At 41.7% G+C, this 12068-nt stretch overlaps 1 protein-coding gene across 2 annotated transcripts in view; it reads right to left on the bottom strand.

Moving 5' to 3' along the window:
- zc3h3 (zinc finger CCCH-type containing 3) overlaps positions 1–12068 on the bottom strand; it is a 286493-nt gene that overhangs the window by 272680 nt on the left and 1745 nt on the right. For both annotated transcript variants that reach the window (XR_013576450.1, XM_078540928.1), the window contains exons 2-3: positions 9611–11261; positions 361–557 (exon numbers count right to left, since the gene is read on the bottom strand). Coding sequence is in view for 1 of the 2 variants with exons in the window: in XM_078540928.1 (XP_078397054.1) it covers positions 361–557; positions 9611–11261 (1848 nt within the window). In the remaining variant the exon portion in view is untranslated. The remainder of the gene's footprint in view (positions 1–360; positions 558–9610; positions 11262–12068) is intronic.

Raw genomic sequence — 12068 nt, 5'->3', positions numbered from 1 at the left:
GTTCTGTCTTTTTTAAACAATCATTGTAGACTACTGAATGGTTATTTTCAAACTGTACATGGAAACCACAACCATTCATTTATAGGAGGCACTTTTTCAGCACAATGCTTTTACAGTATGCCCAGTGCAGGTATATGAAGGGATGCACCTCATTTCAACTTACATTCAATTGTTGGGGAGGTTTTTACTTTGGTTCCCCTCATCAATTAATAATAAAGGCACGGAGAACTTCCAAAATCAGGCACGCTTCAAGACAATATCACTTGCCCAGTTCATCAGTGCTGTTCCACAGACATGTTAAAATATATAATGACAGCCAACTTATCGAATAAATCCTTCAATCAGGTATCAGTTCCCTACCTGGCTTTGTAGTTCCATGCAGTCCTGATGATGGCAGCCTTCGCAGCCTATGTTTACTGATTTGCACAAGTCCTTTCCCAGGTGTCTTTTTCAGAGTTGGGGAAGATTTCCCGTGTGCATGGCTCTTCTTGGTGAGCAAGTACCGATTTTTTACCATCAATGGTCCGCTAAGACTGATCCTCCTCTCAGTCGGTGAGCTTGCAAAAAAAAAGGTCATAACGATAAATGGTCTGAAGAGATAGCGAGCAGCACAATCCATTAAACACCATTCCTTCCAATGGCTCCAATGAAGCCTGGACTGAAAACCTTCCTGCTCTAATGCAAGATCCATCAGTAGTGACACCTACTTCCTGGAAGGCATGAGCTGGGGGGAGGGCTTACATGAGGGGAGATTTAGAAAGTTAACGAAGAAAAACAAGGCAATAGTGCAGGGTCATGGTATGAGTAAAAATAACCAGAGTGTGACAGGAAGGGACAGAGCATATACACATGAGAATAGGGTCAGAGTAGGGAAACATGATAAAAATACAGAATTAAAGGCTCTTTATCTGATTACATACAACATTGGTAACAAGATGGATGAACTGATAGCACAAATATGGGTATGGTAATGATAGCCATCACAGAGATGCGGTTGCAAAATGACCAAGGTCAGAAACTGAATATTGGAGAGTATTTGACATTTCAGGACAGTGAAAAAGGGAAAGGAGGTGGAGTAGCTCAGTTAATAAAAAAATGAGAGCATCACAGTCATGAAAAATTATCTTGGCTCAGAAGATCAAGATGTAGAATCAGTTTAGGTAAAGATAAGGAATAGCAAGGCAAAGGAATCACAAAGAAGCAGTTTACAGTCTCCCTAATAGTTGCCACGGTGCAGGACATCAAAAAATAAGGGAGGCTTGTAAGAACTGAACTACAATAATCATGACTTTAAATACCAAATTGGCATATGGTAATATCCTCGCCTCTGAGTAAGAAGGACACAGGTTCAAGTCATACTCCACATTTTGAGCATATAATCTAAGATTCTAATTCATCGCTATACTGAAGGGGTGCTGTAATGTCAGGGAAATCAAAAACTGAGGCCGTGTCCTTATTCAGGTGTGTGTAAAACACCCATTGTACCTTTTTTGAGTAGGAAGTTTTACCAGTGCCCTGGCCAACATTTGTCCTTCAATCAGCACCAGAGAAACAGATCAAAGTGTTATCTCTTTTCTTTTTTGGGACCTTGCTGTGTACAAGATCCTAACAGATCGATGACTCCACTGCCAATCAACATTCCCTCTAATTTGCATTTGCTGCGTGGCTGGCTTGTTGTGCTGCATGGTACCTTTAAGGTTAACACGTGGCCTATGATCAGCAGAACCAGGTTGGGGTGGGGGGGGGGGTGGTGGCAGTGGCTGACAGAGTGGATAAAGGCTGTCCCTTTTGGCAACTGGGTTGATAGCCAAAGGATACACATTTAAAATCATTGCCAAAAGATCCACAGAGGAGATGAAACTATTTCCCCCCCACCCCGGTCAGTTGTCAGGACCTAGAACCTCTACCTGAAAAGGTGCTGGAAACTGATTCCATAAGTAATTTTAAAGGGGAGTTGAATGGTATTTGCAGAGGAACTTTCAGAGAAAAAGTGGGGGTGTGACACTAATCACAACTGCTTTTTAAAAGTTTGCACAGGCATGAAGGGCCGAATGGCCTACTTCCATGCTCTAAGTTTCGTTTCCCACCTATTTCCATTATTTTTAAATCTACAACTAATACCTTGTCAGTCTTCCCACCCCACCCCCACTAGAGCTGTACCTTGAGTGTCCTGCCATCCATTCTTAATTAGCACTTTTCTTAGATAATATCATCACCTTCAACACCTCTTTGATCCTTTTGTCTGTGACATCTTTTGATTATCTGCTCCTATCACTGCTTGCTTGTCCCTACAACCACCCCACCCTCAACTTCTCTCCCCCCGCCCCCCACCTTAAACCAGCTTATATTTCACCTCTCTCCTAACTACACTCAGTTCTGCTGAAGGGTCATTGGACTCGAAACGTCAACTCTTTTCTTCTCCACCGATGCTGCCAGACCTGCTGAGTTTTTCCAGGTAATTCTGTTTTTGTTTTGGATTTCCAGCATCCGCAGTAGTTTTTTGTTTTTATTTATGCGTATCAAACAATTTCAAAGAAAAATCCAAATCAGTACCTCAATTTAAACAGTCACAAAAGGGTTAGAGCGCATATATTCAAACTGTGGCAAAGCAAACTTAGATCTGCGATCAGGAAATGATGTATACCTGGAGCAGGCTTGAGCTAGATCAGGGAAAGAAAAGTTTTCAGGTCACTTAAGAAACATGGGCTATGCTGCAGCATAAGGGGATACTGTCAGTTCACTGATGAGCAAGTCAAGATAAGAGAACTGCCCTTTCTGATTCATAGTTGCCTTGTTGTGAGATATATAAAATATACACATACAAAAACACAATTGGAGATTGTACTGCTGCAGTGGTAAGGAATCCAATATAAGAGGAACTACAAATGCTGCAATAACTCACTGCTAACCTCTAGTGGTGATAACATGATTTAGCAGCATTATTGTACAGGCCCAGAGCTCCCTGTACAATGCCTGAAAACATCTTACTTAATTAAAAATATATCATATGTGTTGGGTGGATTGCAGAAGAGAAAAGTAGATACCATTTAGGAAGAATTCTTACCCTAACATTTAAAGCAAATTTTGACTTTATAAGCTCAGTGGTTCATTTAAATGGAAAGATTTATGAGGAATTTTATAATCTGACCTACTCAATTTATTTTTTTAAACACAAAATTCAATCTTCCTGACTGGAGCTATTTTAAATATTTTTGCCAATTCCCCTTGTTGGATTACCGTATCTACTTAAGTAAAAGTTGACTCATGACTTTTGGCATAAAAATACAGAAATTTTTCATACACCTTGTGTAAAAGATGACCCTGGATTTTCAGGGATCAAGCAGTGCTGTGATTAATTACTTACCAGTAATTATCATAGTTCATTAACACAAGCAGAACTTTTAGATTTTCTCTCCACTAACTCTGGCGACAAACTCCCAGTCAAGCAGCTGCAACACCCGACAATGTGGAAAATTGCCCAGGTATGTCCTGTCCACAAAAAGTAGGACATCCAACTCGGCCAATTACCGCCCCATTGGTCTCCTCTTGATCAAAGTGATGGAAGGTGTCATAGACAGTGCTACCAAGGGGCGCTTACACAGCAATAACCTGCTCACTGTATCTCAGTTTGAGTTCTAAGAGGGCCACTCAGCTTCTGACCTAATTAGTCTTAGTCCAAACATCGACAAAACAGCTGAATTCAAGAGGTGAGGTGAGAGTGACTGCCCTTGACATCAAGGCAGCATTTAACAGATTGTGGAATCAAGGAGACCGAGCCAAACTGAAATCAGTGGGGATCGGGGGAAAATTCTCTACTGGTTTGAGTCATACCTAGCAAAGGGGAAAATGGTTGTGGTTTTTGGAGGTGAATCATTCCAATCCCAGGACATCACTGCAGGAGCTCCTCAGGGTATTGTCCTAAGCCCTGCCATCTTCACTTCCTTCATCAATTACCTTCCTTCCATCTTAAGGTCAGAAATGGGGATGTTCACTGATGATTGTACAATGTTCAGTACCATTCTCAACTCCTCAGATGCTGAAGCAGTCCATGTCAATATGCAGCAAAACTTGGACAATATTTGTGCTTGGGCTGATAAGTGACAAGTAACATTCATGCTACATGAGTGCCAGACAATGACTATCTCCAACAAGAGAGAATGCAACCATTTCCCAATGCCATTCAATGGTACTACCACTGCTGAATTCCCCACAATTAACACCCTAGGGGTTAGCACTGACCAGAAGGTTAGCTGGACCAGTCACATAAATACTGTGGCTACAAGAGCAGGTCAGAGGCTGGGAAGTCTGCGATGAGTAACTCACCTCCTGACTCCCCAAAGCCTGTCCACCATCTACAAGGCACAAGTCAGAAGCGTGATGGAAAAGTCTCCACTTGCCTGGCTAAATGCAGCTTCAACAACACTGAAGAAGCTCAACACCACCCAAGACAAAGCAGTCCGCTTGATTGGTACTCCATCCTTAAACATTCACTCCCTCCACCACCAACGCACAGAGGCAGCAGTGTGTACCATATACAAGATATACTGTAGCAATTCATCAAGCCTCCTTCAACAGTTCCTTCCACATTAGTGACTTCTGCCCAGTAGAAGGACAAGGGTAGTAGATGCTTGGGAACACCATCACCTGCAAGTTCCCCGTGCCAAGCCACACACCCTGACTTGGAACTATATCACTGTTCCTTCACTGTCGCTGGGCTAAAATCCTGGAACCACCTTAACAGCACTGAGGTCATACCTGAACCACACGCACTACAGTGGTTCAAGGCAGCAGCTCACCACCACCTTCTCAAGAGCAATTAGGGATGGGCAATAAATACAGGCCTTGCCAGCGATGCCCACATCCAGTGAAAGAATAAAAAAAGAAATCAACAAAACTAATGTGTACCACATGGTCTATCACAATACCTCCAAGAACATGCGCACAGCTCAATTTAAATGGAAGTAAAAGGTTGGATTAACAATAGGTTAACAAGCATCGTCAAAATGGTCATGTTATCAGCCATGGAGCCATCTGACTTTAAGCCCTCAGGGAAGTGAAGAAAGATGATATTTCAGAACTCAAGGCTAGTGCCAGGTGATGCACAACATTCATGAAAAGGTGCGATTTAGAACTCAGTCAGAAAACAGAAGTTGCAGTGTCTGGCACCTGAACTCGATGACAAAATCATCAAATTCCATTGTTCGGTCATCCGACATTGAGAGAGGAATGTGTATCCATTTACCAACATTGAAAATAAGGGTGAAACACCAGTGAGCTTCAACATGCCAGCAAACAAGACCATTACCAAGATTGGGGAAAAAGCCATCCTTGTAAAGATGACTGGCCACAAGACGACATGGTTCACAGTGATTCCATCATGTATGGCGGGTGGCAGAAAATGAATGTTGATGGTGATTTTCAAATGCAAAACTCTCCCTAAAGAGAAATTTCAGAAAGGTGTTGTCCCACGAAAAGGGCTAGCTGGGCAAAGGCAGTTGTAAGAAACAGATCAAAGAATCGTGGAATTTGAGGCAAGGACAACGCAAAGAAAAAAGTTTGCACGTCTGGGACTATCAATGATGATGAGGAAGATCCATGCGATGATGTTATACAACTTGGCCATTGGACTTGGGGGACGGAGATAGTGGGTCAGTACAATAGTTACCCAGAAACTAGGAGTGGTTTTAATTCTAACTTTTTCTGGGTAATTATTGCTGTAACACAGTCAGAACAATCTGAAGTTAGCGATTTAAATTGCATTTTCGGATGGTTCCCAGTGCAGGGCAATCGCCCATTGGAAGTCTGAACTTCCTGGGTAATTTCCATGCAATCCTTACCTGGCAGGTTCTGGGAGGGGTGGTTCCCCAGCGCATCTTTGGGGTTGCCCCCAGTTATACTGTCCTGGAGCTCAGAAGTTACAGTCCATCGTGTTGGATGAAACTTATATAGTTTGTTGACAATATAGTCCGTGATGAGATCAAACAATGCTGACATGGCAGTTATTCCCAGCGGTCTTAAGTGTTCTTCAGTCCTTTGAAGTGTGTACAAATAAACCTCTCAAGGACAGTATCCAAAAGAGCAATTAGATGTTGGGAGGTGAAAAAAACATGCACCAGGGATGGAACCCTCACCAGCAGCATTGTGCATGTAAATGCATCAATTGAACCTAAGCCCAATATTGTCAAAAGAAATTTCTAAAATATGGAATATCATATGCCCTCAATGGTACCAAGGATGACTTGGAATGATGATGCCAGAGTCACTAGTACTACCAATGAGGGGGAGGAGGAAGATCCATATGATGATATTACACAACTGGGCTATTGGGACGAATTTTTCAGCGTTTCAGATAGTGATCAGTGATTTCAAAGGGTGTCAATGTGAAGTGTTGCAATTAATTTGTTATAGTATACATTTATATTGTGTTGAATGAAATGTATATAGTTTTCAATGTTAAAAATAAATAAATTAGAGAATTATTTCATTGAGACGGTCTTTCCTGGGCCCAAACCAAGCGTGCACGGCAATCCCCCAAATACATTGCGCGTGTAAAAATTGATCCCAGGACCTTTGGCCTAAAAAACTGGCCACAAACATTTGACTTTTACACAAGTATACATGGTAACTGCCTGTGAGGATCCACTTTCTTCCACTGTGTTAGGAAGCTCAGACGTTGGTACGGGTAAGGGGAAGGCAGGAGGAAGCGGGGGGCATTGAACCAGGAGATGTCAGCTGGTGTTAATTCAGTGCTTTCTTACTGCCTACCCAAAACTGTTCCAGGCCAGTTCCTGATCCAATTGAAAGTGCTTGGAAAATAAAAAGGTGTAACCAACATTATCTGAAGTCTAATGATCCACTTTCCTGGTTGTCCAGCAATTTTTTGTGGAACAACACCTCGAGTGAGGTGCCACCTCATTTTACATACTGTGCCTGTTTGTTATTTTACTTTATTACTCAATTATGCAATGTTTCTCATTTCTTGTCTTCATTCCTGTGACTGGGATATAGCTGTGTCACAGGTACGTGGATTGTCACATACCTATGTCTATTGATAACACAAAGATAAGCGGCATTGTAAACAGTAGATAGAAGCATAAATTTATAAAGTCACATTGATAAAGTAAGTGGATAGGCTCAACTGTAGCAAATGAGTTTACATGATAGGACACATTTGCCTTACAAATAGTGCAGTGTGCAGAATGATATCTGAACTCCAAGGGTTAAATTACAAAAAGAGAGATTAAATAAATATCGACTGTCTTCACACTAGAGGAGCATGAGGGAGAGCCGAGAGAAAATGAGACAGAAAGATTGAGATACAGACATCACAATAAGAAAAGTGCATGACAGCCATACAGAGAGGATGGGGGGAACATAAACAGAAAGCCAGAGAGACAGGTACAGAAAGCAGGAGTGGAATAAAGCAGAGAGACCATTATAGGAAGATGTAGACAATTCTTTTAGTCCTTAAGCAATGCCAAGGTGGATCAGCTCCTCATTCTGAGTCAAGATATCACCAGATCCATGTATGCGTCACCTCATTTCCAAATAATGAATGCATGTATTCCCAGGATATTCTATTCTAAAGAATGATAAATTATTCATATATTGTGCCTCACATCAACTAGTAAATGGTAAATTGGAAGGTTGGGAGGAACACATCAGTTTGGACCTAGAATTCTCAAAGCTGTCTACCACAGCAGGGGTTTGCCTCATGCGACATCTGGGTCTACAGACTGATTGATAGAGATTGATTGCCATGATTAGTCAACAACTCCATTATTGTTGTATCAATTGACTACCAGGGCAGGAGAAGGTGCATTTGATAGACCGTAGTCATTTGTTCACTAGAAATTCCATTGTTTCTATGTTACTTTTAAAACCTCTAGGTTGCTTCCAAATAATCTAACTTGATAAGCAAATTAAAAGTCTTACGAAAGTGACCAGAAAAGATTTGACGCATAATTCAGATATAAGCCACCTCTATCTCTAAATACTGGGCTCCAGGGAGGAAAAGGACAAGTGGCTGCATGTCATAATCCCTGGGTTAAAACAAGGATTCTCCGCATCACTAATCCTTCATAAATAAGTCATTACAAAAAAATTACTAAAACAACTTTTAGTGGGAAAATATTGCATTATCTTGCCATTATATTATGGCAAGATAATGCAATCATGGCATTATATTGCCGTGACTGAGTGGACGTGGACGTGGAATACCCCCCCACAACCCAACCCAGTCACATCCAGCGGATGGTAGGAATTGGTGTAAAAATCCAGGATATATGGAATATGTTCAACCCCTCAAGCCTGCTCTATCATTCTCCGAGGTCCTGGTTGATCTGTGACCGAACTCCATGTGTCCACCGTTAACCTCTAATCCTTAAATACCCTTAACAAAAATCTCTCAATCTCAGGTTTTAAAATTAGCAATTAACCTAGCATCAACTGCCTTTTGCAGAAGAGAGTTCCAAACTTCTACCACCCTTTGTGTAGTAGTGTCTTCTAACTTCACTCCTCAACAGTCTAGTGCTCATTTTTAGGCTATTCCCCCGAGTCCTGGACTTCCCTAGTAGCAAAAATAGCTTCTCCCTATCTACCACATCTGTTCCCCTTAATATCTTGAAAACTTAATCTTCTCTTCAACATAAAGTCAAAGTGCAGATGTTCGCTGATGATTGCACACTGTTCAGTTCCATTCGTAACTTCAGAGATACTGAAGTGTTCCATGTTTGCATGCAGCAGACATCCAGGCTTGGGCTATTAAGTGGCATTAGAATTAAAACCACACTAGCATTAAGTAATGGCCATCTCCAACCAGAGAGAATTCAACCATCTCCCCTTGACACTCAATGGCAACATCATTAGTCAATTCCTCACCATGAATACCCTGGGGTCACCGCTGATCAGAAACTGAACTGGACCAGCCATATAAATACTGTGGCTACAAGAGGCATGAATAACTCACCTCCTGATGCCCCAAAAGCCTGTTTGCCATCTACAAGGCACTAGTCAGATGTATGAAGAAATATTCCTCATTTGCCTAGCTAAATACAGTTCCAACAGCACTCAAGAAGCTCAACACTGTACAGGACAAAGCAGCCTGCTTGATTAACACCCCATCCACCACCAGCACAGTGGCAGTAGTGTGTACCACCCACAAGACAGACTGCAGCAATTCACCAAGGGTCCATCAACACCACCTTCCAAACCCAGCACAAATAGCAGCATAAAATGCCCTCACCAACATATTCTGAAAAAAGCAAAAGCTTTCAGAAACAGCAGCAACAAGGTCAGATGCTATTCAAAATACCACAGCTCTGTAATTAGTAGATCACTGTTGAGTGGGATTAATGGCTGACTATAATAATCTCATCTCAAGCCTTTTAAATTATTTATTTTCTTGTAAAAATGCCCTCTTTTTATTTCTAACCAAAAAACCTCTCTTACCTATTATTTTGAACATAACCATCTGGTTATTCTGAACTATAGTAGCAACAATTTGCATTTATACAGAACCTTTAAAGTATTAAAATGTCTCAAGATATTTCACATTATAATACTTCAATTTAAAATCGCAGCAGTTTGAAATTCAAATGCGTAGACTCACCTCAAACTTCCAGTTCTCCTGATGATTTTAGTTTTGCTCTTTACTTTGTAATGAGAACATCCAGACCCACTCAATGTCTTCTTCGGGATGTCAGTGGCAGACTCAGCCTTCTTCAATGCTATAGATCGCATCCGATGTCCTGCAGGTCCTGGCTGGTAGGAGTCCTGTGAATCCCATTGATAGAGAGACTTTGAAGGGGAAGCCGTCTCCGCTGCTTTCCAGCAGTACTTGTTCGACAAAGCTTCTCTCTTGTGACAGCATCCAGCCTTTTTCTGCTTTCCCAAAGATCTGAGCTCCAGGCTTGGATTGAGTGTTGTACCATCCTCTCCCATAGCAACAAACTTTGTGGCACTTTTAATCAACTTTGGTGATACAGACTTCAGAGTCAACTCACTGGATCTTATAGGCTGGCTTGGTTTGACAGTGTTTGAAACCCAAACATACTTTGCTTTCCTTCCCTTGCACACTTTGCTGCAAACAGGAGTGCTGTTCCTTTGTTTCTTAAGTGTTTTATGTGGAAATGGGGCTTTTGATTTCAAACAACCTCCGACCACACGTGTTTGAACCTGGGAAGTGCTAATGGAGACTGATTCCCTCATTGTTGTCAAAGCCTCATTCTGGCATCCAGAACCTACAGTGACATCTTTTATTTTCTGCCATGTATATTTGGATCTTTTAATTGGGGAAGAACCACATGGCGCTTGGTCTACAGAATTCAAAATGTTCTGAAGTTTTCCTGATGTTACACAATCATTCTTGGCCTGTTCCTCCAACTCAGCAATTTTATGTATTTGAGATGCTTTCTGTAACTTGCCTGTTGATGCCTCAGGACCTGTGTGGGCACCATCACTTGACTCAACAACTTGCTGGAATTTACCTGCTGCTCCCCCTGTAATATCACCAGCAACACAGTGAATATTATCCTTAATGGAGGTTTTCTGAAGCTTGCGCATCGATGCGTCAGGACCTGCATGGGCACAATAACTTGACTCAACATGCTGGATTTTAGTCGATCCATGCAGTGTCACTCCATGATAGCTGGGAGGAATGCTTGCCTCAGTTCTTCCTGCTATTTCAACAGTAATTTGTTCTTCCATTTTCAGAGCTTGGATTTCTTCATCCTGCTTCCTCGCACTTTCCACGGTAGATCTTTCTGCAGAGAAAGAAGTCATGGCACCTATTTTGTCCATCCTTCTGGCCATTTTCGCTTTGTGCAACTTCTCCTTCAGTGCTAACAGCTTATTGGTTTTCAGTGCAAGCTCAGAATTCAGGGCCAATAAAGACTGTGCTTTTAGAGTTGCCTGAACTGTTCTGTAGGACTTGTCTCTTAGACTACCATCTTCTGATCCACTAGCCCCCACCGCACATTTGCCAACACTGCTCAACTCATGTTGATTAGGAGGCATCATCTCACTTTGAGAAACATTAGCAGGTGCCTCACCACTGATGTTGATAGGTTTTTTATTGACCAGCGAGTATTTTGTTCGCCACGAGCTGCTAGCTTCTGATCCATGATGCGCTGGAACTTTCTGTGAGCAGGCAGATGTATATTTAGGATTACAACTAGTCCATGGCCCTTGCCCATGTGGGTTACTAGGTTCTGTGCATGCAGGTACATCTCCATGGACATTCTTATGGTTTGTTATAAGAGCTGTGGAGTTGAAAACAAAAACGAAAAAAAATTAATTTGAAATTACACCAATACTTTTATTGGGGCAGAGGCTATTATAGAAAGATTTGCAATGATGAGTCTCATTCATTTCTCCTATGTCTCAACACACAGCACCTATAATCAACGAAAATAACCGTTGTTTCTTCTGCAGGCAAACATAGCAGCCATATTATGCAAAGCCCTAAACAGAAAATGAGATGAATGACAAGCTCTGAGAGAATTCATTCTGCTCATTCACTGCATTCCCATTTCTGAATCGCCATGTTAGCAGTTCCAAGCAAATGTGAAAGTTTTCCAACATTACATCATGACTATAGTCAAAAGTAATTTACTGAAATGCTTTGAGATATCTTAAAGAATTGAAAAGCACTAGACAAATGCAAGGTCTTTCTTTCCACAGCAGCAGCACCCTAAACTGTGCATTCAAGCCCTAAAGTAGTCCTTGGACTCATAACCTCATGGCTCAGAGATGAGGGGGCTACAAAAATGAGTCATGCCAACAACAACCATTAATGACAGAATGCACTCAACAGTTTGCCTCAGGTAGCACTGTCACCTGAGTCAGAGGTTACAAGTTCAAGCCCCACTCCAGAGATCTGTGTACATTAATCTAAACTGACACTCCAATGCAGTTCTGAGAGAGGAATACAATAAGAAAAATACCATTTTTCAGATAAGACATTGAACCAAGATCCTGTTTACCATTTCAGGTGGATATAAAAATCCCAAGGAACTTTTCAAAGGACACAGGAGTTCAGGCCACCATTTGTCTCTCAATCAACGCCA

Source organism: Cetorhinus maximus, chromosome 4, assembly GCF_964194155.1.
Source record: "Cetorhinus maximus chromosome 4, sCetMax3.hap1.1, whole genome shotgun sequence".
NCBI lineage: Eukaryota > Metazoa > Chordata > Chondrichthyes > Lamniformes > Cetorhinidae > Cetorhinus > Cetorhinus maximus.
The sequence above is the reverse complement of the archived record's forward strand: the minus strand, read 5'-3'. Positions and strand labels throughout refer to the sequence as shown.